The sequence below is a fragment of the Haliotis rubra genome, unplaced genomic scaffold, assembly GCF_003918875.1.
Source record: "Haliotis rubra isolate DU_JTF1 unplaced genomic scaffold, ASM391887v1 Scf22, whole genome shotgun sequence".
NCBI lineage: Eukaryota > Metazoa > Mollusca > Gastropoda > Lepetellida > Haliotidae > Haliotis > Haliotis rubra.
The window spans coordinates 380,025-407,625 of record NW_025766225.1 but is presented as its reverse complement, the minus strand read 5'-3'; the positions used below and the strand labels follow the sequence as shown (position 1 = coordinate 407,625).

General features: G+C 41.6%; 1 protein-coding gene across 1 annotated transcript; it reads left to right on the top strand.

Annotated features, from left to right (window-relative positions):
• Positions 1 to 1,765: 1,765 nt before the first annotated feature.
• On the top strand, positions 1,766 to 20,146 carry LOC124277276 (COP9 signalosome complex subunit 6-like). The gene is given in 11 exon segments (XM_046712931.1): positions 1,766 to 1,996; positions 2,587 to 2,718; positions 12,505 to 12,593; positions 13,137 to 13,199; positions 14,378 to 14,425; positions 15,836 to 15,950; positions 16,151 to 16,237; positions 17,681 to 17,781; positions 18,796 to 18,864; positions 20,047 to 20,082; positions 20,084 to 20,146. Coding segments are annotated over 11 exon segments (933 nt in total). The 5' UTR covers positions 1,766 to 1,839; the 3' UTR covers positions 20,120 to 20,146.
• The last annotated feature ends 7,455 nt before the right edge of the window (positions 20,147 to 27,601 follow it).

Below are 27,601 nucleotides of genomic sequence, written 5' to 3'. Positions count from 1 at the left end.
AATCAAGTAGTTGCTCCGGGAGGTCAATACAATGAAGAGACTTCAGAATCCATTCGTGAGGGGCAGAGTCGTATGTTTTTTTGTAGTCAATCCAGCACATGGAGAGTTAAAGCAAAATACTTAGAGCTATACACTGTTCTTTACATCGGGTAGTTACCGAAACAAGGGATCGATGGGAAAGGGAAAAGGATCATTCCAATCCACCACTTGGAATAAGAATACAAACAAGTATTTATGTAGTTAAAATTGATTTTGGCGATATAGCCTCAACTCAGGTTTCTTCATCTTCAACATGTAGTTAGTAAAACCTGAGATAGACCTAACATTAACAAAACTGAAATCTGGAACAAACCAATAAATTCACAAACAACAAAATAATGAATTGGAAACACTTTAGATGCTTACAAATTTATCGTCACAGATGGATCCAAGTGCGGTGGCACAGGTGCTGGTGCCACTAGCATTGGACCCAGAACAATATCTTCAAGATTTCCTGGTGCCAGCTCCATTTCACACCAGAGGCTAATACTGTATCAACAGCACTAAAATATATAATCAGTCTGGGTATAAGCCGCCACGGCGTTGTTGTGGTTAGACCGTCCGCCCAGAGAGCGGAAGGTCGCGGGTTCGATCGACCGCGTCATTACAAAAGACGTTAACATATTGCACTTTTTTGGTCCCTGCCTGGCGCTCGGCATTAATGGGTAAAACAAGGACTGGTCGGTACGGGGTCAGTATAATGTGTCTGAGCATGGTATTTCAGTGAGCCAGCACTATAGACCAGCGTAAGTCTGGTCTAGTACAAGCAGCCACACATACACACGCATGCACGTTAATTGTCACATGAGCGAAATATTCTTCAGTACGACGTTAAACCCCGTTTCACCTCCCTAACTTCTAAAGTATAAACAGTCCATCATATTTTCAGATTCTCTCTGGTGTCTCCAGGCTATTAAAATTTGTCTTCTATACATCCACATTCTTTAATTGAAATTATTGAATTCTGCAATTACCTTGCTATTGGCCAATACGATAGCGTCTTTTGTTTCTTAGCAAGCCATGTTGGAATCCCTTGTAATGCAATGGCTCATGATGCAACGCTCAACAAATCTGTGAAACATTTCTTATCCCATATACAGCGATTTTAAACCTGTCATGAGATGTTACACTCGGAATCTAATGCAAAAGAAGTGGGACACCCAAGTAGGTATCAATAAATTAAATGAAATCAAACCAACTATTGGTTACACCTACTTGGTGTAAATACACCTTTCATTTCGCACACGTGAAGATCCGGGTTAGAATTTATCTGCAGTAATCCATGCTTGTCATAAGAGGCGACTAACGGGATCGGGTTGTCAGGTTCGCTGACTTGGTTGACCCATGTCATTGTATCCCAGTTGCGTGGAGCGATGCTCTTGCTGTTGATCACTGGATTGTCTGGTCGAGACTCGATTATTTACAGACCGTCGCCATATAACTGGAACATTGCTTAGTGCGGAGTAAATCTTCATTCACTCACTCACTCACTCAAGTTCTCAATGGTTATTCAAAGAAAGCATGTTAATAATATAAACACGTATTTATTTGTTCAGGACCTAAGCGTTCAAGATTTGTTCTGTTAACACGATGGACAAATTATTGTTTCAGATTAATGTTTCTTGACATTCATTACCAACTGGTCACGTGAAGATATTTCTGAGACACAACTGCACAAAACATTTTAAGCGGATGTTCGGTGCCTTCGAAACATGTTTACCTCCCTTTGATTACAGGACGTTGACAACTGCGAGCTAAGCACAGCGAAGTACATAAAAGTGATATTGTAAAATCGCCGGTATGGCGACAAATATGGAGGTAGATACACCTAGGACAAGTGTAATGGCCACTGCAGGAACGTCGGGCAGCGTATCGGTGGCTCTCCATCCCCTCGTCATCATGAACATCTCCGAACATTGGACAAGGGTCCGTGCACAGGAAGGAAAGCCGATGCAAGGTGTTGTTTTTCACTGTCTACATTAAGGCCAATACCATTGTACTTTAGATATATGTGCCGTCTTTGGGACTGTATTTTTAAAACAGTGACCTTATTCGGGTCAACTATGAAGGACAGTTTGATGACTCATGTTTCTGTATTGCAAATTTGTCATTAAAATTTTGGGTCACTATGCAGCTGCACTATGGTAAAAATCATAGAGTCCTACTTTCGACATCTTTTTACTATTGTGAGGTAGAGTAAGCGACCTCTTTTAAAGAATTAATCCGAGGCAGTTTGAGGAAGCATCAAGCTTCGAGTTTTGTAGTCTGGAACCGAGATTGGATCCTACAGTCAAGATATGATCATGATACAGGGTCATCTCTGGACTGTATGACCCAGTCGCAACTTTAGACTACAAGTTGGTAAGAGCTCCTTACGTAACCCCCACCTAATTTTTAACTATAAACTATAGACTAAACTATAGTGTTTGCTCATCACAAAATAATATTTAAGGATGAAGGTATTTGCTGAAGTCATTCAAGTCCATGACATATAAAATTGTTGGAGAGTTGCCTAATCTTACTAATGGCACATGTCCTTTTTTCCAGTTCTGGGTGCACTGATCGGACAGCAGAAGGGGAGGAACATTGAAGTGATGAACTCCTTTGAGTTGGTGTTTGATGTTGTAGAGGGCAATATCATCATCAACATGGACTACTACAATACCAAGGAAGAACAGTGTAAGATTATAGCCCTACAGTCGCATTAAACATCAGTAGGGTCATGGTGACATTCATCTGTAATGACTGCCTCCGTGGTATAGTGGTTAGAGCGTCCGCCCGGAGAGCGGAAGGTTGCGGGGTTCGATCCCCGACCGCGTCATACCAAAAGACGTTAAAATATGGCGTTCGGCATTAATGGGTACGACAAGGACTTGTCGGCTCGGAGTCAGTATAATGTGTCTGAGTGGGGTATTCATGCTTCACTGCGGCATGGTATCTCAGTGGGCTAGCACTATAAAACCAGCTTAAGTCTGGGCTAGTACAAGCAGCCGCACACATACACATACACACGCATGCACGTCGTCATATGAGCGAAATAATCTCAAGCAAGACGTTAAACCCAATTTCACATCACATTCCATCATCTGTAATGCTTAAAGGTCACATGCAACCAAAAAATCAAACATAATTAAAACACAATTATCACTTCTTCATGACATATAATATGCATTGCTGATTATGAAAAAACTACTAAACAAAATTATAAGCGTATAATCGCAAATCAAAAGTGCAATATTTTGTACTTGGGTTTACCTCCCTCGAAACGAAGCAGCCGGGATACCGAACCCAGTCAGAGCGGGTGGGTGTGCACTCTAGTGTAACGGCTGGTTCATTAGCAGATGCCGCCTTCACGGCTCATTGTGTGTGTATATATGGAGATGTTGGGTTTTGTAAATACATGCTCATTTTTTGTGTATAACATTTTGCAATCAACAGACATCATAACATGTCATGTGTTCAAGTATCACACCTGCCTGTCTGTGTAATTACATAATGTGACAGAGACCGAACTCGGGCCATAAATCAATGCGTTTTGTTTATGGTGTATAGCCTGATTGGTGTTAAGTTCAAATTGCATGTGGTCAGTGATCGCAGTTGTGTATTGAATATTGTCATTAGCAGACAGGCAGGCAGACACACAGGTGTCAATAAAACAAGAAATTGAGTTTTGTCTGTGACAACGACATATCTATATCACAGTTAGAAATTCTGTCAATGCTAAATAATGACATTGCTTTTAAGTATCGAACTGAGAAAGTGACTCGGTAAGAAGAACGTGAGGTGAAATAGACAAATGAAATTATATAAACAGTTTATTTACTGTCATAACATATAAAAAGCTCGCGCCTGTGAGATATCAACAAATCATTTGGAAAATAGCTCACACCAAAGCCTTCACCGAGTATTCACCAGACAGCCCGCTTCCAAGCTGCGCGAACCTATTTCACTGCGCACATGCTATGAGCGCAGCCCAGCTGTTGAAACCCGTTTTCCCCCGAAATTTTCGGGGGAAAATTAATGAATCATTTTAGATTTGAATCGTTTGAACTCCGATTTTCAACTTTATAACTTGAATTTGCATTTTTGATGATTTGTTTCGGTACGTCCATACCGAAAGGTATCAGAATCTGCAAAGTTGTGTTTTACATTGCATGTGGCCTTTAGGGATATGGGTCATAATGACATCGATCAGAAATGCTTGGGGAAATCTTGGGGGGGTCATGTGTAAACATGATTTAGTTCCGAGTAGTAAATGTTCCGGTTCGGAATAAATGCTGTGAAATTGAGAATGGATGACACGAATAAAAATTTCGCACATACGGCAAATATTCCATCGAACAGGAACAAATACCGTAGGCCTAACCTATTCCAGTCATTATTGAATGCAAAATGGACTCATCCAACTTGTCAACATCCGGGATGTCTACTAACTGTAACTTTGTTACATGCTGACTGTAACCTGGCTTCTAACTGTAACTTGGTTACATGCTGACTGTAACTTGGCTACTGACTATCTGTAACTTCGTTACATGTTGACTGTAACTTGGTTACTGACTGTAACTTGGTTACATGTCGACTGTAATTTGGCTACATGCTGACTGTAACTTGGCTACTAACTGTAACTTGGTTACATGTTGACTGTAACCTGGCTACATGTCGACTGTAACTTGGCTACATGCTGACTGTAACTTGGCTACTGACTGTAACTTGGTTACATGTCGACTGTAACCTGGCTAATGACTGTAACTTGGTTACATGTCGACTGTAACCTGGCTACTGACTAACTGTAACTTGGTTACATGTTGACTGTAATCTGGCTACTGACTAACTGTAACTAGGTTATATGTTCACTAACCTGGCTACTGACTGACTGTAACTTGGTTACATAGTGACTGTAATCCGGGCTACTGACTGACTGTTAATTGTTACATGTTGACTGTAACCTGGCTACTGACTGACTGTTAATTGGTTACATGTTGACTTTAACTTGGCTACTGACTAACTTGGTAACATGTTGACTGTAACCTGGCTACTGACTAACTCTAACTTGGTTACATATTGAATGTAACCTGGCTACTGACCAACTGTAACTTGGTCACATAATGACTGTAACCTGGCTATTGACTGACTGTAACTTGGTTACTTGTTGACTGTAACCTGTCTACTGACTGCAACCTGATTAATGAAGGTAACTTGGTTACATAATAGCTGAACTCTTTTTAACACAAGATTCATTTAGAATCATCAGTTCGCATTCTGGGGAATCTACAATGTATTTTCATAAAAAAATTAAGTAACTTTCACACATGATAATTGCTTCTTGATAGCCACATGATTTGTTCCATATGGAACAAATACCGTAGGAAAATCTTTTTTTTCCTTTCCGTTTGCCCCACGCCCCAATTTTTAAGACCACCCCAACAAACAAAACCCTCTTTTAGACACTTTATGGTGTGTGTGGAAGTTCCTCTTTACCCGGAATAAATTCTGTGTGCGGAACGAAATAATTGTTCCGCATGCACTATTACAGGAACAAATGTTGGAATGAAAAGTTCCGACGGAACTTTTACTGTGGGGGAACCAAATCTTTTTTACACATGATGGCATTGATCAGTAATGCTTGGGGATCTGGGTCATTATGACATTCATCTGTAATGCATGGTTGGGGTCTGGGTCATAATGACATCAATCAGAAATGCTTGGGGAAATCTTGGGGTTCATGATCACATTGATCAGTAATGCTTGGGGATCTGGGCCATTATGACATTCATCTGTAATGCATGGTTGGGGTCTAGGTCATGATGACATTCATCTGTGATGCATGATTGGGGTCTGGGTCATGATGACATTCATCTAATGCATGGGTGGGATCTAGTTTGAATGATAAAGTATTCTTTAAAATGTTCTCAAACTAGTTTTAGTAAAATCTGTAATAATCCAGTTGTACTGTTCATCAGTTACAGGTATATATACAGTCTAAATGTGGAAATCATAATTGTACAACTCATAATAATATTGTGGAAATATTACTTACGTGACATTAAGTGACATAAATTTATTAGTACTGCAGCTGTTCACCGAACTCACAATATTAAAATGAATATGTTTAGTTGCTTAAAGCATGAGTTAGTGTAATCGGATTGATAGATGATATTTTTCCTTATCCTGACTCATGCTCTTTTGCTTGTCTTCTTCTTCTTGCGAACATAGTGGAACACTTGTATCTCCTTAATTGAAGCTCCCTTCAATGTAAAATCACTAATTGGTACTCACCACGAGTTGCCTCCCTTGCCCTTTTGGCGGGAACAGGTGTCGCCACCCTCTGGCCTCATGCTTCACTCTCTCCTTCTTCGACCAGTGAGCAGGATGTGAGAGCGCCTGTGTCTCCTTACACACTATATCCTTTGGTTTTTGCTTAGTTTATTACCTCTTATAGGTTACTATAGAGGTATAGCTAGTATCCTTCATTAATTTGCATTGATATTTAATCGTATTTCTACTGTTTATTCACGTGGAGTTCGTGATTGTTCAGCTAGTATTTACGTTGATGAAAATCTGTACTATTTGCAATTTACGCTTTTCAATTGCTGACCCGCATGTATTATGCCCTAGTTGTGCTACGCCAGCGTTTGATACACGTTGCAGTTACTGCATTAATCTATCCAATTCTGCTTTTCATAAATATCTTTGCGTCGTGAGACGTACCGCAGATAGATCACGCAAAACAAGGGTTAGACATGGCCGATACATCGGATTCCCCTTCCAGTCAGCTGCTGTCGATAGACCCCTCCCGCCTGGTGTTTCGCAAGAGACTCCCGCCGAAGATGGCGTGGGATGCAGTCCGCCAACACTAAGAAGCGCCCTGCCTTCCCAGACGCCCCGTCATCGCAGATAAAGTCCAAGAGGGCTAATACCGACGCCTTCCCAACGCAGACTTCGGACCCCAGGGCAGCGTCGACATCTAAGGAAAGTTCCACGGTCGCCAAGAACTTTCTCAGCCGAGATTGTTCCAGCCGCGAACTGGGCCTCTACGATGATCAGCCGATCATCATCCCTGACGACGCCACAAGAAGCGACCGTGACAGCTACAGTGACATCAGCAGAGATCGCCATGCAGCCTGATGCCTCTACACTGATGTCAGACGACTTCCTGAGGGTCAGCAGCTGTCATCGCAGAGAGGGCACCGACTACTTCGTCGCAGACCATCCCAGACGAGCTGTTGCGGCAGATCATGACCATGATGGAGGGCCACTACAGTCGGGGGAAGCAGCCAGCCCAGGGCCCGAGCAACGCAGACGATACCCCAGAGGCACCCCCAGTCAGCGTAGCAGCCACGACGAAGCAGCCTTCGAGAAGGAAGTCACAGACCACCTCAACGAAGGACGAGATGTACAGTCGCCGCCAAGGCCTTCGCGAAGACGGAGAGATCGTCATCATCCTCGCCTCCCCTCAGATGCAGACTCAGACCACCAGACGCCACGGAAACCGCCACACGAAGTCAAGGCGCCGCTCCCCAGGTCCGACGCAGAGGAAGCTGCACGAAGGCCGCCACACAGATCGTCATCGTCCAGAAGGACGTCGAGGGACTATTCAAGAGCTTCACGAAGCCGTCAACATTCTCCTCGCAGATCTAGGTCTTCCCATAGACGCAGATCACCTAGACGATCTCCACGCCGTTCACCACGCCGATCTCCACGCATATCACCTCGCAGGTCATCACACAAGTCGGCACACAGGTCTACACTCAGGTCTCCCCGAGTGTCACCCGACATAGAGATAGCAGCCCAGAGGTCACCATCAGAAGAGCATCAACCTCTCATCTCCGATGCTGGTACAGAAGATGATGGAGGCATCATCTTCTCAGACGCTGAGATAAGATATTGGATGGTAAACAACCTAGATTTATCTTCACCGTCCAAGAGTGGCAACTCAGCGCAGACATACCTGATGAAGGAAGACGATGCAGACGCCATCACCTTACCTCCGATCGACCCGATTGCTGCGGTGCCACATAATCTAGATACAGCCTTCATTAAAGCTACGAAAGTGCAGACTCCACATCTGCCGAACTTTCACGCTAAGAAGTTCTCCACGCACAACATGGACCCCTTCCTGAAGGCACAAGACATCGATGAAAACTACAAGCTGATCAGCGATGTTAAGAACAAGAACTACAAGATTGACGATCGCAGCTGGTGCAGATAGAAAACATGACGAGACGCATGTTCTTTGGCCTAAATAGATCTAGAACGATCAATGAGACACTTATCACCAGATTTTTAATATCGACCTCTGAAGATGATAGGATGATCTACTCGGCCCTACTGATGCAAAAGAAGGACCAGCAGTTCCTTACAGATCATCTCACATCTGTTTCAGCAGCACTGACCTTAGCTCGTCGTCAAGGCCTCCTCGCTTCCTGCAGCTGGGGTGAGAACTTTACAGCTCCACTCTATACAGCCCGTGGTCATCCCCCAAACATCTTTGACGGAGGAATAGACAAAGTCTCCAAGGAAGTCACTAAGGACTCCAGAGAAGTCCTTATGATCAAGTCGATGGACACGCTAGCAAGCGTCATCAGGCAGACTTCACAAAGATACTCAGGGAGATCTAAGTTCTCGGGACTACAGAAAGCACGGGATAGGAAGATAGCCAGCCAGGGGAAAAGATTCTTTTTCGCCGCCCATATGGCAACTATAGAGGAGGGTCAGGAAGAGGCAGGACACCCAGAGGTTCCCGCAACTATAAACGCTGAAAGACAGGTTCGAACGACTGGAGTCTTCCACCCCAGCCGCTCCAGTACAACCGTCACAAGTGGGTGGACGCCTCCAACTACACTGGGAGAACTGGGGAATGTTAAAAGACCCTTATGTCTCCAACATTCTTCAACACGGATTTCGTGATCCCACTACAGGCCACGCCCCGCTGACAGTCAACCCTTACAAGTTCGACTTACAGGCACAACAACTACCAAAGTTAAGAAAGGCGGTTACATCACTCATAACCAAGCAGGCCATAGAAGTACTAGATCAAGTAGACATCGAACCAGGCTTCTACTCCCCCAGTTTTCCTAGTACCCAAGAAAACTCCAAGGAGAAATACAGACTCATTTACAACATGAGCTTTTTCAACAGGAATTATCTACGCGAAACCACCAAAGTTTCGCATGATACACCTTCCTCAGTTACGGCAGTTGATTCGCCCCATGGATTACATGGCCAGTATAGATCTGCAAGACGCTTATCTACATATCCCGATACATCCCTAATCCAGGAAATATCTAAGATTTACACTAGACGGGCTACATTACCAATGGAAAGTACTCCCCATTCGGCATATCATCAGCCCCTGGCTATTCGAGGATAACGAAACCTATTGTCACCTATCTACATGCGTTCTAGGGCTACGCGAGTGCGTTTCTACCGACGACGGGATACAAGTAGATCAAGATCCACAGCATCTCAAACTACAGTTAAACTACATCATAAAGCTACTAACACAGCTAGGATGGTTAGTAAACTTACTCAAGTCGGACCTAGTACCATCGCAAGATCTGCAGTTCCTAGGCATTCGATTTATCACTTAATCACAACCGTGATCGTCAGTACCAGAAGACCGCTGGCTCAAGATCCAACAGACCATTCCGTCAGTTTCTACTCTCCGCTACCACTCACGACAATGGCAGAGCGTGTTGGGTCTCCTCACATCAGCCCAAGACATGACAGTCTCAGGCAGATTACAGTTACGCCCATTACAGGTCTTCATCAATGCACATCTCGACGACCTACAACCATTCAGTCTACCAAACGCCTCAGACCTCATCTACTATGGTGGACCAGGAGGTCGAATGTTTCATGAAGGTATTTGTTTAGAAGAGCAGGAATTCAAAACCCATCTATATGTAGACGCTGGCCGCTTCCAAGGTTGGGGAGCTCATCTCGCCAACCGGACGGCATCAGGGTTATGGAATCAGCAAGAAAGCAAGCTCCATATAAACATGTTAGAGATGAAAGCTGTAATCAACGCCATACTTCATTGGAGCAACATTCTACAGAATGCGACTTAATGATTCATACCGACAACTCGACAGTGGCGTTCTATGTGAACAAACAAGGTTCAACAAGATCACTGAACCTATTGACTTTAAGCTTTCAACTGTTCGATCTAATACACGATCTAAACCTACATGTCAGAGCATGTCACATTCCCGAGCCAAGAATGTACTAGCAGACGACTCTCTCGCCACATCAACCGCCACCGACAGAATGGATGCTCAATACAGAAATATTTGCACAGATAATCAAGCAAATAGGCCGCCGCTAGTAGATCTATTCGCAACACGCTTCAACAATCAGCTACCGACATTCGTGTCACCAGTCCCAGACCCACAAGCATGGGCAACAGACGCTCTAAGCATATCCTGGGAAGGCCTCAATGCGCGCCGTTTCGCCCGCCAGCAATAATACCTCAAGTGTTACAGAAAATCAGACAAACACAGAGCCTCCAACTCACTTGGTCGCAGCCCTACTGGTCAAGCCAGAACGTGGTTTCCATTCTAATTCAAGAAATCGGTCAACCAACACTAGAGCTACCCAAGCCAAATCTATTAATACATCCACACACCAAACAGGTGCACGGAAGCCCAGAAGTATTCCAACTTCACGTATGGACTGTATTAAAATGTGTTTAAACAAGAGAGGGTATTCTACCAGGGCGGCAAAAGCGGTCACGCTTGCCTTACGCTATTCTACACGTAACTTGTACCGCACGACAAGTGGCACAGTTTTGAGAATTACGCAGTAAATAAGGGATTTACAGCAAGAGATGCTACTCATCCACAAGTGGCAGATTATTTGTGTTACTTTACGGCAAAACAAACATTTAAAAGGCTCGACATTGTCAACATATCTTGCCGCTTAGTTCTGTCATTACCATGAGAACGGGTGTTAGATTAACAAGAACTCCAGAGTTACTGGCCTTACTACACGGCTTTCCGATTGAGGACCAAAAGCGAAGTTCCACTTCCAGCTTGGGATCTGAATATAGTGTTGCAACACCTCACAAGTGAGGCTTATGAACCGCTGGAATCGACAAACTTTGAGCTTCTCTCACAGAAAACGCTTTTCCTGTTATCTCTAGCCACAGCAGCCAGGATGTCGGAAATTCACGCACTAGATTATGAGAGGATACAGTTTGATGACAATCAAAACACAGCACACCTGGGATTAAGATGGGATTTCATCGCCAAAAATCAACTACCAGGTCAACCAGACAGGTTATTTCATATCCCTGCATTATCCTCCATTCTCGGATCTCAAGATACACTGGACTTATCTCTATGCCCAGTCAGAGCTCTCAAAATCTATTTACGACGCTCCAAAACAAGGCTTAAGATTTCTCAAACGATTATTCATTCCCTTGTCGGCAACAACTCAGACAGAAGTCTCTCGCACCACCATATCTATATGGATAAGAACTGTCATACTTCATGCCTACAAGGCAGCAGGACTGGACCCTCCAACAGCATCAAATCCCCATGAAATCAGGGCGTTAGCTTCCACTCGCTTTACACGGTAACTGTTCTTTGAATACCATTATGGAAGGATGCTTTTGGAAATCTAACATGGTGTTTGCTAATCACTACCTGAGAGATATCACCACCGAGGACGCCTCAGGCATTCACCATTTCGGTCCCTTGGTCCTCAGACAGCAGTTGACAGTCCCTCAGAACGCTAACACGTAGTCTTACGAGATTAATATGCATAATTGTTACATGCATTATCTAGCTTATAACTCTACGGAGTTCTAGCAGTATGTATATATGTTCAGTGGTATAGCTTCTCTATCAGAGTCGCTTTGATATTGTTGTTTATAATATCTCAGTATATCATAATGTAAATACCCCAGTATGGCATTATAACCTATGGCTTATAATAGAGGAATTATCCTAAGTCTATGCCTTTATGAAGTTCCCGTAGGGGTTATTACAGTTAAATCTATATAAATCACTAATTCTATAAATCCAAAGTATTCTGTTTTGCCCACCTCCGTTTCGTAGGATTCTACAAGCAAAAGAGCATGAGTCAGGATAAGGAAAAATATGTAATTTTTTGAGTAAAATTGATATTTTATACTTATCCTGACTCATGCTCTTCTGCTTGTCTTCTTCTTCTTGCGAACATAGTGGAACACTTGTATCTCCTTAATTGAAGCTCCCTTCAATGTAAAATCACTAATTGGTACTCACCACGAGTTGCCTCCCTTGCCCTTTTGGCGGGAACAGGTGTCGCCACCCTCTGGCCTCATGCTTCACTCTCTCCTGATTTTGCGAGCCCAACACTTGAATTTACAGGGAAATCCAAAGTGTTATGTGGGGAGGATGGGAGGGCTAACCTCATGAGTCAGGATAAGTATAAAATATCAATTTTACTCAAAAAATTACATTTTTGTTTTTCTTGTAGTCAAACAAGTTTTCAGTGAGATGGACTTCCTTGGCTGGTACACGACTGGAGATCTACCGTCAGAGTCTGACATCCGAGTGCATGGACAGGTATTCTGATAGGGTTTGTCCTGTTGCCATGGGCAACAATGGAATTAATGCACCACTTTTATGATGATACTATGACCAAGGCATGGCAGATTAGCTGTAGTAACGTGGAAGAATCTAGTTCTCAACATGTTTGGGTGGGGTAGCCTTGTGGTTAAAGCGTTTGCTCGTCTCTTCAATTCCCCACATGGGTACAATGTGTGAAGCCCATTTCTGGTGTCCCCCGACATGATATTGCTTGAATATTGCTAAAAGCGGCATAAAACCGAACTCACTCACTCAGTCAACAACTTTGGAGTGGTATATATCCTCAATGTATAGCTGCTGACGCGAATTGAAATTTTATCAGCTGAAAACCGGTAACTGCATAGAGAGTAAATGTATACTGTATAATATGTCTTTTAATTTTGTGACAGTTTGTTTTATGTCAGTCTTTTACTGACCATTGTTTAAGAAACTTTTAAATGATAATTTAATTCTCATCTCTATTTGATTTCCACATTGATGATGTGATCACCTGGTGATTTTTAACTCACCTGGTTCCAGATTTGCCAGATCAATGAGAGTCCAGTCTTAATGAAGCTGAACCCACTAGCGAGAAACTCTGATGTAAGTATTACATCTTGTATTGGTGTACATTTAATTTGGATTTGTGAAGATCATGTGTAGAGGACCCCTGATGCTCAGAATCACACCACTAATTTTGTATTTTTGTCTTCAGATCTGTGATTAGTAATGATGAAATTAGCAGTCTGTGAAGTTATTATTGTTGACATGTTTATTGACAAATATTGACTTTTTAAACATGTGTTATTGTATCAGATTTATGTGTGTACTGAACATTTTGCTGGATTTGTTTGTTGGTTTATGGGGATGAGACTTGCCAGTTTGTTGGGGTAAGGCTTGTTGGTGTATGGGTGCCAGTCTTGTCAGCATATGGGGTCAGGCTCGTCTCTTAATGGGGTAAGGTTTGTTGGTGTATGAGTGTCAGACTTGTCTGCGTATGGGGGTCAGGCTTGTCTCTTTATGGGGGTCAAGCATGTTGGTATACAGGGTCAAGCTTGTCAGCATATGGATTCAGGCTTGTCTCTTAATGGGGGTAAGGTTTGTTGGTGTATTAGTGTCAGACTTGTCAGTGTATGGGGGTCAGGCTTGTCTCTTTATGGGGGTCAAGCATGTTGGTATACAGGGTCAAGCTTGTCAGCGTATGGGAGTCAGGCTTGTCTCTTAATGGGGGTCAAGCATGTTGGTATACTGGGTCAAGCTTGTCAGCATATGGGGTCAGGCTTGTCTCTTAATGGGGGTAAGGTTTGTTGGTGTATGAGTGTCAGACTTGTCAGCGTATGGGGGTCAGGCTTGTCTCTTTATGGGGTCAGGCTTGTTGGTGTATGGGTGTCAGATTTGTCTGCGTATGGGGGTCAGGCATGTTGTTATACGGTGTCAGGCTTGTCAGCGTATGGGGGTCAGGCTTGTTGGTATATGGGGTCAGGCTTGTTGGTTTATGGGTGTCAGATTTGTCTGCGTATGGGGGTCAGGCATGTTGTTATACGGTGTCAGGCTTGTCAGCGTATGGGGGTCAGGCTTGTTGGTATATGGGGTCGTCATGTTCCCATGCCATGGGTACCTCCTCAAACTTTCAGTCACTGATTTGTCTATGATAGAGTTGAATAATTTCAGACTTCTGTCATGACGCTCTGAAGTCACTGACTGTACGTATAGTCCATGATGCAGGAACTAAGCTTTTTTGTGTGTTATGATGTGTACCATGAGATGTTTTTGTGTTTCAGTTACCGGTGTCCATCTATGAGTCTGTGATAGATCTTGTAAATAGAGAGGTAATATTCATCATAATTCCTACATCTTTAGTTCACCATGACTGAAGGTACAAATTAACTTATATATGACATGTCAAGTGTAAATTTTGGAGATCTGCCTCTGTGATTAATCTAAAATCAGTCTAACAAATTCTCTTTAAGCACTTTTTCCCAATATGTTTGCGTGATTTGTTTTGTGTTGATGTGTCAACTGAGTATCACAGTGTATCAACAGCAAGTCACTTTCCTGGATTACTATGTTGTTTATATCCCCTTGACTGCTGTTAAAATTATATCCCCTGGACAACTATGTTTATCCTCTTATAAACTGTGTTTATCCCTGTTTATATCACTGAAGCAACTGTTGTTTATATCAGCTAGGCTTCTGTGCTGTTTATATCACTGAAGCAATTGTTGTTTATATCAGCTAGGCTTCTGTGCTGTTTATATCACTGAAGCTACTATTGTTTATATCAGCTAGGCTTCTGTGCTGTTTATATCACTGAAGCAACTGTTGTTTATATCAGCTAGGCTTCTGTGCTGTTTATATCACTGAAGCAACTGTTGTTTATATCAGCTAGGCTTCTGTGCTGTTTATATGACTGAAGCAACTGTTGTTTATATCAGCTAGGCTTCTGTGCTGTTTATATCACTGAAGCTACTATTGTTTATATCAGCTAGGCTTCTGTGCTGTTTATATCACTGAAGCAACTGTTGTTTATATCAGCTAGGCTTCTGTGCTGTTTATATCACTGAAGCAACTGTTGTTTATATCAGCTAGGCTTCTGTGCTGTTTATATCACTGAAGCTACTATTGTTTATATCAGCTAGGCTTCTGTGCTGTTTATATCACTGAAGCTACTATTGTTTATATCAACTAGGCTACTATGCTGTTTATATCACTGAAGCAACTGTTGTTTATATCAGCTAGGCTTCTGTGCTGTTTATATCACTGAAGCTACTATTGTTTATATCAGCTAGGCTTCTGTGCTGTTTATATCACTGAAGCAACTGTTGTTTATATCAGCTAGGCTTCTGTGCTGTTTATATCACTGAAGCAACTGTTGTTTATATCAGCTAGGCTTCTGTGCTGTTTATATGACTGAAGCAACTGTTGTTTATATCAGCTAGGCTTCTGTGCTGTTTATATCACTGAAGCTACTATTGTTTATATCAGCTAGGCTTCTGTGCTGTTTATATCACTGAAGCAACTGTTGTTTATATCAGCTAGGCTTCTGTGCTGTTTATATCACTGAAGCAACTGTTGTTTATATCAGCTAGGCTTCTGTGCTGTTTATATCACTGAAGCTACTATTGTTTATATCAGCTAGGCTTCTGTGCTGTTTATATCACTGAAGCTACTATTGTTTATATCAACTAGGCTACTATGCTGTTTATATCACTGAAGCAACTGTTCTCTATATCATCTAGGCTACTATGCTGTTTGTGGAGCTGTCATACACACTAGCAACAGAAGAGGCAGAGAGGATCGGTGTGGATCACGTGGCGAGAATGTCTTCGTCTGACACTGGAGAAAGTTCTACAGGTGTGTTGCTCATTCTTTACGAGATACTGTTTAAGTAATTATCAACAAAAAGTTGTTATCTATAAATTCTTTGTACAAAACTTTTAGAGACAAGTTCGGTGTTCTTGATTTACAGTTTGTTAGTGACACTGAATTAACAGTCAGTTGCCGTGATGTGTTTATTATTTTCATCACGATCATTTCCATGTTTGTTTATTCAGAACACCTGATTGCTCAGCACAGTTCAATCAAGATGTTACACAGTCGAGTGAAGCTAATTCTGGAATATGTGAAAGCAGTACAAGCAGGTGAGGTGAACCTTAGACAGGAGGGATGGGGGAGGGTGTGTGTGTGTGTGTCAACAGTATCTTAATCACACACAATCATTCCTTCTGTTGTATTCCCATCCTCGATAATCTCCAGGGTATACGTTACAATCACTCTCCACTATACCCTGGATGCATCCACGGCTTGGCCCGATAATTACCTCCCTTTGCTGGCTCCGCATTCTCACAGTAGCCAATCAGCTAAGCCGCCGTTACATCCGAGCTTGCCAGTGTCAACAATGATAGCGGTCACAGTTCTTATATGAAAGAACTCCTTCTACCTCTTTCAGAGTACCTCTGCATCAAATGTGTTGCCAAGTTTAAACGGTTAGATAATTTAAAAAGCGAAAGTGAGTTGTGATTGGTACATTCTACTTCCCAGCGTAGACACCTGATTGGATAAAAAGCCAGCAAAGGGAGGTAATAAAATCATCGGGCCAAGCCGTGGATGCATCCAGGGTATAGTGGAGAGTGATCGTAACGTATGCCCTGGATATTATCGAGGATGTTATATTCCTTGATGCAAGGGATCCGCTCCTTCTAATCTAGACTCTCTGTGGAGATTCTGGGATAGAACAGCAGGGCTTTATGAAAGGTATTAATGTGTACCATAAATCACAAATGTATTATTCACACAAAAACTATACACTGCATCGTGAGGGACACATAGTGTCTGAGTGAAAAAAACTGTGCCAAATTCTCGACAAGAAATATATACTCCTGTTAAAAACAAAACTATCACATCTCACAGTATACTACTTGATTACATTTCAGGACTCTCATATCTCCTGCGGGGTAGCCTAGTGGGTAAAGCGTTCGCTCGTCACTCCGACGGCCCGGGTCGATTCGCCACATGGGTAAAATGTGTGAAGCCTATGTCTGGTGTCCCCTGCCGTTATATTGCTAGAATATTGCTGAAAGCGGCGTAAAATCAAACTCACTCACCCATTCACTCATCTCCTGCAAGGATCATTGAAATTAGTAATGTCCCGTGGCCTTGAGAGGGTTAAAAGGGCAATGTAAATTAGTTTCTAAGGTGACCAAATGGATTGGTTGGTTTGCAATTTGGTTGATGGTGTGAAATCATCCCCCAGCGAGGTGGATTGTGCTCAGAATATTGATCACTGGATTACCTGGTTCAGGGTCAATCATTTACATGTTGTTGTAATATACTGAGAGAAACACATAAAGGATCACAGGAAAATGCAAGCGTTCCATTAATATTGTCCAGTTTTCATCACCATCTGTGAATAGCGCTGTGGTGATGAAAACTGGAAAATAATAAAGGAACGCTTGCATTTTCCTGTGATCCTTTATTTGTTCCTTTCAGTATATCAATGGAATATTGTTGAGGGTGACTTTAAACAAAAAACAAACAAACATATATACGAGAGGCACCTGTCTAACTCAAGTTGATATTTCCAGGAGAAATACCAAAGAACCACGACGTCCTGAGAGAGGCGTACAGTCTGTGTTATCGGCTTCCTGTCCTCAACACCACACGGTTTAAGGAAGACTTCTATAATGTAGGTCTTCATTATGTCAATTGTACAGGAGCATGTATCGTATACCCAACAGCACATTATTTTGTGTACAATAGCACATTATGTCATTTATACAGTAGCTCATGTCATTTATGCAATAGCACATTATTTCATATATACAATAGCACGTTACGTCATATATACAATAACAAATTCATAAGACATCATGTCATTTATATAATACCATAGTTTCTCATTTGTAAGTAAGCTTATTATTTTCAATGCTCAATTGTCTTCATTTAGACACTTGTGAAAAGTAAATATACTAGCCACATAAAGAAACTGTGCACTCAGAAAATTCCTTCAGAATTTGAATACAACACAGAAAAGACGAAATGATGTAGACACTACATAAGCTGTGACATTGAGCACATCTTGGCATGATGTGCATGTGACTTCTCATGTGAATTTGTGAACGTTTAAATGACCAAAGATCAAGCTTTGGACAGTGACAGCAATTTGTGAGTTTCATGGGGTTTCAATCGACCTGCAGAAATAACAATAGAGAGTTTATAGGTGTCATGAGTGGTGATCGATAGGCCAGTCATCCATGATTATGTTTATATTCAGTTTTAATCGACTGCATGCGATGGTAGCGTAGCGGTCGGCAAAGCAGGCGGATAGGGTACACCGAAGTGTCCGGCCTTGTCATGATTTATTATACGTGAAGCATTCCGAATAGGGGTCATCTCAAATTTTTTATATTCTTGAAAAATCTTTAATCCTCGCAAAGACACCAGGGCGTGTGAATCAGACGTGCAAACCCTCCCTTATTTCAAATAATGTTTCACGTAAACAACTTGTATGAATTTGAATTGTGGATTAATTGTATTTAGATCATATTTCTTTGTATGCATAACTCAACATAATTCATGGTTTCTGAGGAGCTAACATAATGATTTTTCATTTCTGAAATGTCATATTATTTGATAGATGATATCATGGAAGAAAGATTTAAATGTTATACTGAAAGCTTTGTAATGTTTCTGTTTCCAGCAACACAATGATGTGTGTCTCATGGCGTATCTCGGATCGATGACGAAAGGCTGTAATACAATGAATCAGGTGAGCTAACAAGGTCATATGGGCTCCTGGGGTCAACATTTGGGCTGTCCTGATTCTTTGAGGAAAATTCAATGTATCTACAAAACAAATGCAGCACGTGCTACAATTTTGATATTGTGATAAACATTAAATGGAATTCTAACTCGAGAATCTCAAGATTATTACAATTTAAACTTTCTACATATTACCAATATTGTTTGTTGTTCCTGGTATCTGACTTGAATGTTGTATCCTTCATATATTCAACCATTGGCAACCTAAGAAAACATTATTATTTACGTTACCATTTGAACCCTTCCATTGTACTGGGTTCCTAGGCTTGTCTACCTGTGAAGATCCAGGTTAGAATTTGTATTCAGCAACCCATGGTTGTCGTAAGAGGCGACTAACGGGATCGTGTGGTCAGACTCGCTGATTGGATTGACACATGTCATCGTATACCAATTGTGTCAATCAATGCTCATGCTGTTGATCACTGGATTGTCTGGTCCAGACTCAATTATTTACAGACCACTGCCATATAGCTGGAATATTGCTGAGTGTGGCTTAAAACTAAACTCACTCACTCACTCCATGTGGAGATGTAATACACTTGGAACAGACTTGTCCATGTAGTTCCTTGCAATCCATTTGTCATGCAGTAACTTTTACAATTATATGCAGTGACCCCATACTCACTCAAACTCCATTTTCATAATGTTATATTTGAGAATGCTACAACATGACTCTCTCACAACAGGAAAATTTGTAAACTTGACATAAGATAATAAACAACAAAATGAACAATGGTTGGTCCAGTGAATGTTGTGTGTGTGGCATGCATGGTATGTACATATACTGAGGGAAACAAATAAGGGAACACCACTTCATGGCAGTGTTTCTTTATTTATACTCACATTTCCTCCCACAGCGCGCTATTCAAAGCTGGTGATGAAAACTGGAAATTATTAAAGGAATGCTTGAAATTTCCTGTGTTCCCTGATTTGTTTCTCTCAGTGTATGTGTGTTTTGAAATAATATGCACAAATGATACACCTGGGGTCCGATCCTGCAGGTTCCGTTTGTTGCACTGCGTCATTCATAATCCTATGATAAACTATACAGTTACTACAAACGCTTTGTGGATCGGGCCCATGGTTTTTATCAGTATAGCATGATCCCTGTGTGTTTTTCTCTTTCCAGTTTGTGAACAAGTTCAATGTGTTGTACGACCGGCAGGGGGATGGGGAGGAGAATGAGGGGCTTGTTCTTCTGATACCAACATCTGTTGACACACAAGGAAGAAAGTGCTAGTATCCACACGACTGTTTGAGATGAAGAAGTGGAAGACATTCCTGACAACTTATTCAAAGAGTTAAATTTGCATCAACCGTCTTTGTTTGTCAGATGTGACTGTGTTCACATTTGGTAAATCAACTCTTTACCAGGGGTGGAAATAACCCATTGCCGACGTCCGAGTCCAGTGTTTTTTTCTGTCGGGCAAGCAAATTTGTATATCACACTGTACCAGTGTCCACTTGACTTTCCAATGTTAATTATGTTGTTTGTTTAAAAAAATCAACAAGAAACGGCCGGTATAGTGGAAAAATTATCAGGGCGAGTGATTTTACATGTGCCACTGTTCCGGAGTACACTAGCAATTTTAAAGTTATTTCCACCCCTGTTTACTCATGGATGTGAACTTCATGATATCATGGCTATTGAAAAAAACAAACATTAACTATGTAAAATTAATGATGGGAAAAATGTGTATTTTCTGTAAAGTAAGAAAAGACTGTACATGTAAGACCTGTGCCATTCGAACATTTGGCAAGTCAAAAGTAGATATGTATGTTAGTAAAATGTTTCCAAACTGTATTTCAGCTGAGATGTGACAGCTTATTCCTAAGAATTTTACAGTGTTGATGTCTGTGAATGTTGAAGAAACTAATAATAAAGTAATGTTCATTTGTATAATGTGTTCTGATTATTTGAATGTAAATAGTGTTTGAAAGTGTGACAAGTAAGGGATTGGTGTCACAACCCTCATGCTACAACTGAATCTATTGGGGTTCACCAGATTTAAATATACCAAGAGTAAATATAAAGCAACCTATGCCCCATCAATTACATTCATTAATGACCGCCTCCGTGGTGTAGTGGTTAAGAGCGTCCGCCAGGAGAGCGGAAGGTCGCGGGTTCGATCCCCGACCGCATCATACCAAAAGACGTTAAAATATGGTACTTGTTGGTCCCTGCCTGGCGCTCGGCATTAATGGGTACAACAAGGACTGGTCGGCTCGGAGTCAGTATAATGTGTCTGAGTGGGGTATTCATGCTTCACTGCGGCATGGTATCTCAGTGGGCTAGCACTATAAAACCAGCTTCAGTCTGGGCTAGTATAAGCAGCCACACATACACATACACATGCATGCACGTCGTCATATGAGCGAAATATTCTCAAGCACGACGTTAAACCCAATTTCACCTCACCTCACCTCACATTCATTAATATATCTTCCTTGTACCTTTGTCACATGGGAATTCACAGGGGTCTGGGTTAAAATAGGTCCCTAGCAACCTTTGCCACACCCACTTTGGAGAGTCTGAGTTAACATGGGTCCCTAGCAACCATTGCCACAACCCCTATAGGGAATCTGGATTAACATAGGTCCCTAGCAACCTTTGCCACACCCCCTATAGGGAATCTGGATTAACATAGGTCCCTAGCAACCTTTGCCACATCCACCCAGATAAAGATTTGGTTAACATAAGCCCCTAGAAACCTTTGCCACCTTCACCTATTGGGAGTCTCGGTTCACATAGGTGCCTAGAAACCTTTGCCACATCCACCCAGAGGAAATCTTTGTTAACATAAGCCCTTAGAAACCTTTGCCACCTCGACCCAAGGTGAAGAAAGCGTTCACTGGTCACATGGAAGGCCTGTTTGATTCCCCACATGGGTACAATGTGTGAAGCCTATTTCTGGTGTCCCCTGCCGTGATGTTGCTGGTATTTTGCGAAAAGCGGCATAAGACCATACTCACTCACTCACTCACTCACTCACTCACACACTCAAACCCACCCACCCACTCAACTCACTCACTCACTCACTCACCCATACCCACCCACTCACTCACTACAGCCTGGGTTAACATATGTCCCAAGCAACCTTTTCCAGACCAACCATAGGGTATCTCGGCTAACATAGGTCTCTAGCAATAAGAAAATGATAGACAGAGTAAAACCTATTTATGATGTATGTAGTTTTCAGAACTTTGCCCTCCCTACAATTTAGGGGATGGATATCTAAAACGGGTGATTTCACACGGCATTCAAAAGTGCATATATGTTCGTGATGTAGTTACATTAATGTATTTGTCGTCATCTACGTAGGGGGGTGATGAGGATGGGCATGTATTTTACGATTTGTGTAGAAAAGTAGCAAACACAGAATACTCTCTAATTCACAAATGGCAATTTAAGGTAGCTCTTGTGCATATATATACGATTTGGATTTCCTGAAAGAGGATACTGTTCTGAGGCGTAACGACCATGTAGCACAAAAACATGTGCTTACACTGAGAAATTCATTAAAAGCATTTATAAGAGATATATTGAGGTTCTTGTAAAATGTTTCTCTATTTTATTGGTGACAGTCGTCAGAACGCACTGTTCTTCGCGGATACAGATTTTATCCAATCACACGATGACTAGTACAATGTTTATAGAAGTGTCAAAAAATGTTTAAAAGTGAGAACTGTAGAAAAATTGATTTTGTTGTTGTTGTACAATTGCTGTCAAACACAGGTTCCATCAGCTAGTTCAACCAACACGAGGAAGAAGACGCGACTTGTAAGCCTTCTCTGGCATCAGATTCTCTGGTACTGATATTGGCTTGTACACAGAAAGGGAACTAAAATCAGAACACATTCTTTTTACTCTTCTGAACAATTTAAATTCAACAGATGTAAGGCCTGACAAAACACTAAAATATCCTTTAACAGAAATTAGAGGTGGAAAACGGAAATTTGATCCAACACAACATGATAACAATGATTGGCTGAAATTAATATTCTCCTTCAAAAGATGGTGTCATTTGCTTACCATGTGCTCTTTTTGCAAATGACAATCAAAAAGGCGCATTTGTTACATCGTACGTTCATGATTGGGCAAATATCGGGACATTTATTAAGAGCCAAACTTGATTGCTGTCACTTGTGTGCCGAGAAATCTTTGAATTATGGAACAATTGTCAGTCATCCAAACAGGATATGTGCTACCAACTTTCTAATGCGCACAAGGAAACAGTTGAAAGAAATCGTTCAATTCTCAAACACTAGCTGAGACACTCGTTTTGTGCGGTTGACAGAATATTGCTATTAGAGGTCATGATGGTGAGAAAGCAATTTTGTAGCCCTCTTGCATTATGGTGCAAAGCACGATGAGTTATAGAACAGTAATCTTCCAACAGCACAATTCAAAACAAAAATTTATCACCAGCCATTCAAAATGAGCTTCTTGATATTTGCTCATCACAAATTAGAAACCAGTTGGTTAATGACTGCAATTCACAGAAATGTTTTTCTCTCATTGCTGACGAGGCAACAAATTCCTCAACCAGAGAAATTATTTTTATCTCTGTTCGACACATTTCATTGAACGACGAGGGTCAAATTATACTCAAGGAATCATTTTTAGGTTTCACTGAGGCTGACAGTACAAAGGCAGCTGCCTTATATTAGCAGAGTCATCCCTGTCAGAACTAGACAAGTATGGGGTTACGCAATGCTATATGAGGGGGTCAAGGTTACAATGGTGCCTCAAGCATGAGTGGTCATTTGAATGCTGTACAAGCCAAGCTTTTTGTTCACTGTAAGTGTCACGACTTATGGTTCATATAGCTGTTCCATAACATCAGTCAAGAATATCATGTCAACAGTACAAAGCATTGCCTTTGCGTTTTCGTATTCGGCAAAACGTCTCTTGGCATACACAGAGGAACTGGAATCAAATGAAAATGCTCAGGAAGCAATGGGGCGAAAGCGAAAGACTGGACTCTGTGAAACACTTTGGGCAAGTCGTGCGGGTTCGCTATCCACTTTCAAAGCATCATTCGATCTTATAGTTGAAAGTTTGAGTGACCTTGAGCAAGATTGCCACTCTAGAGCAAGGTCCCTTAGATGCTCCATTCAATCTTTTGACTTCTTCATTGGCCTTGTAAGCGTTGGCTCGTCACGCCGAAGACCCGGGTTCGAATCCCCACATGGGTAAAATGTGTGAAGCCCATTTCTGGTGTCCCCCGCCGTGATGTTGCTGGAATATTGCTAAAAGAGGCGTAAAACCAAACCCAGTCAGCCAGTCATTGGCCTTGTTGTTATTCAACACATAATCCAGTACGCAGTTCAGTTATCTCTCCGACCATTGACCTTATTCGTGCATCAAGCGAGGCATCTGTTGTCATCAGCAGTTTGAGACATATTCGTGATGACGAGTCTGTATGGGAGGAAGTTTTCAGTGAAACATCTGATATAACAAGCAATTACGACATTATTCCTACTAAGCCAGATGTGTGAGCCGTAAAACGATGCGCGACAATGCCCCTGCATCCACACTTGAAGTGTACTGGAAGAGGAATCTCTTTTACCCTTTGCTAGATCATATATGGCTCGGCAATTAGAGGACAGGCTTATCTATCCCAATGGCCGATTCGAAGCTCAGAATTTTGTACCTACTTCGGTCAATAATATGACCTAGGAAATGGGTAGGCGAATATTCGCACAGTTCACTGAGCTGAAAGAAAAACACGATGGTTTCTCCTCTGCTGGAACATCTTGCCAACGTGATTGCCATCGCCTAATTTCTACCGTTTCGGCGATGGCAATCACGTTGGCAAGATGTTCCAGCAGAGGAGAAACCATCGTGTTTTTCTTGGCAACACTTAACTTCGCAAAAGAAAATCTTTATCCAAATATCCATGTTGTCCTCAAAACACTTGTGACAATGCCAGTGTCTCCGGCAACTGCGTTCCTTCAGTGCAATGAGACGTGTTAAAACGTATCTCAGGTCAACAATGGTAACGGAACGGTTTAATGCATTTGCACTGCTTCATATTCACAGGGATTTTGATGTCAACTTTGATAAGATGGTGAATGATTTTGCAGAAGGGAAACTCCGCAAAATGGCACTTCTCTTCAAGTAGAGTTGATGCATACAGTAACCGATGCTAGCAGATCTGTTCCTAACTGTTTCACACAATTTCATAGTTGATTTAGTTCTTCTTGTTCTTGTTCCCTTTACAACGTTCATGCATTTCTTAGAGTTCCGGTTTATTGTTTTTTTCGGTTTATTGTACGTGTACTTTATGGGTCCATGCTTATCGGTTGCCTGATATGGTGTTTGAAATAGTTACAAATTGTTTCACTGTGTTATTGTTATACCAGATAATGTTTGTTAGAACCTGCTCGTTTGGTTCGCCTGATGTTTTAGTCAGTTTGCGGTAATCGTTCATCAAAACCTTAAGCTGTGCTTACAACTGAAATTGTCCTAGTTACGCCCCTGCTGTTGGAAAGAAAATCGACTCAAGTGAATATGTGCAATTTGGTTGCAATATATGCAGAAATAAGAACGTTGTAACACGTTTTGTATGATGTATACTTTTGTGAAACCGCGACGTCATCACAACAGTGTGGCACTGAGCGGTACACACAGCCAGCTGATGACCATGGCACGGAAGAACCACACCTGTACTTACATCACGTGAAATGGGTGCAATAGGGTCTAATGACGTCATTTCTTTGTCAGTTTGGTACCAATGGCGTCATTGGCAAAGAGACATAAGCCATTGAGTGTAATGGTGTGATGATTTTGAGGGGTGGGGGTGGGGGTGGGGTTCACTCATTTTGTTCTGGGGAGGTAGGGGGTCATCAATTTTGACATGATATGCAAGGGGGGCATTTACATTGTACAGGCTCAAGACATTTGGCGGAAGATCATTCGCATATAATGCTGCTGTTGAATGGAACGCTCTCCCATTTGATCTGAAATCAACTCCAACTCTAACTTGTTTCAAGAAACATCTTAAGACCTACCTGTTCAACAGAAATGGACTGTAAACACACGTGATATCTACGAACTCTGTTAGCGCTTTGAGCACACTTTGGTGTGGAGTTTAGCGCAATATAAGAATCCATATTATTATTATTATTACATGCTTCTGCATAAAAATCATCATCATCCCCCTTGCCATACATTATGAACTGTCCCTAAATGGGCAAAATGTGAATCAATATAAATATATCAAAGTTGACATTTTTAGGGGTGCAACTACAAAACAATTCTCCAGAATAGGTTGGACATGTAGGCCAAATACTCGTCTACTGAACCCCAGAGCGTCTGACATCTTCAGATAGTGATACGATCCTATAGTATCGACTGCAACTCACTTCATTAGAAAAATATGAATAACAAAGTACCACGGTAAATGTACTTCAGATGTCATTTAATACACATTGTAAACAAATTATGGAAAGTTTCATTGCCTGACAAATGAACCATCCACAGGTGCAATACAACCATGTTTCAACTCAAAAGCAGTCATATCAATATCATCCTCATATATCCTGCTCCAGGATGGCAGTATATTGCGGCCTCTTCAGTACTCGGGGTGCTGCAATCAAATGCAATGATTAAAATACATCTAGTATGAAATGTGTGATAAATATCAACCTGGGTGGTGAAGTTTTCAAGATAAATCAACTTCGTTGCAATGATTAACATGTCAAATAAACACTTGAAGGTTTTTTTCAGAACGGACAGAAATGAACTCTCAAGGGACTTGATGGTGAATAAATATGCTGTTCCTACTGCAGATGCGGCGTAAAACAACTTTCACTCTGACATTGCAACACTCTAAAATTATTCGTAATGAAAGGTGAAGAGTGCCTCTCCTTCAAGGATGGCAAGACTTAGGGACCGTTCATAATTTATGGCTAGGGGTGGGGGTGAGGGGGTGGCGGTGATGATGATTTTAAGTGGGGGTCTCCCATTTTGTTCTGGGGAGGCAGGGGGACATCAATTCTGTACATATGTGCTAGGGGGTCATCAATTTTGTACATAAAAATATTTTAAAATTATGTGAAAAAAAAAAGGGGGCATTGATTTTGTACATGACATGCAAGCTGGGGTCACTTACTTTGTCCATAAATTTTAGGGGGTCATTCACATTGTACATGCTTCTCCATAAAATCATCAACCCCCTAGCCATAAATTGTGAACGGTCCCTTAGCGCCAAAATAGATTCTGTGACATCATTTTCTGTTAGCCATGCGTTTGTAGACATGGGAGGGCGCTTGTCGATTCTTATGTAATGGAGCTGAATGTAACATATGGGACACGCCTTTTTACGTGTACTATTGTGAAACCGAGTATATATATGATGTACATATAAAGACTTATTATACAAATTTATTATAATTGTTATTTGGTACAAACGAGACCTTGCCCTTAAATGACCCACATCGTGCAACATTCTCTTGCTTGGTAAATGTTGGTCTAGTAGAATAGCAGATATCAATCTTTCCCCTACTTTTATTTAATTTAACTTAAACCATTGGGAGGTTTCAAACTCCTGTTGCTCTGAAAAACCCGAAACTTGTGAATTTGGTAACTTTTGTTAATGGAACAAAACAGCGTAATTCGGACATCTCACCACTTTTTTTACCCATGTAACCAGGGATAATCTACGTCTCCTATTCTC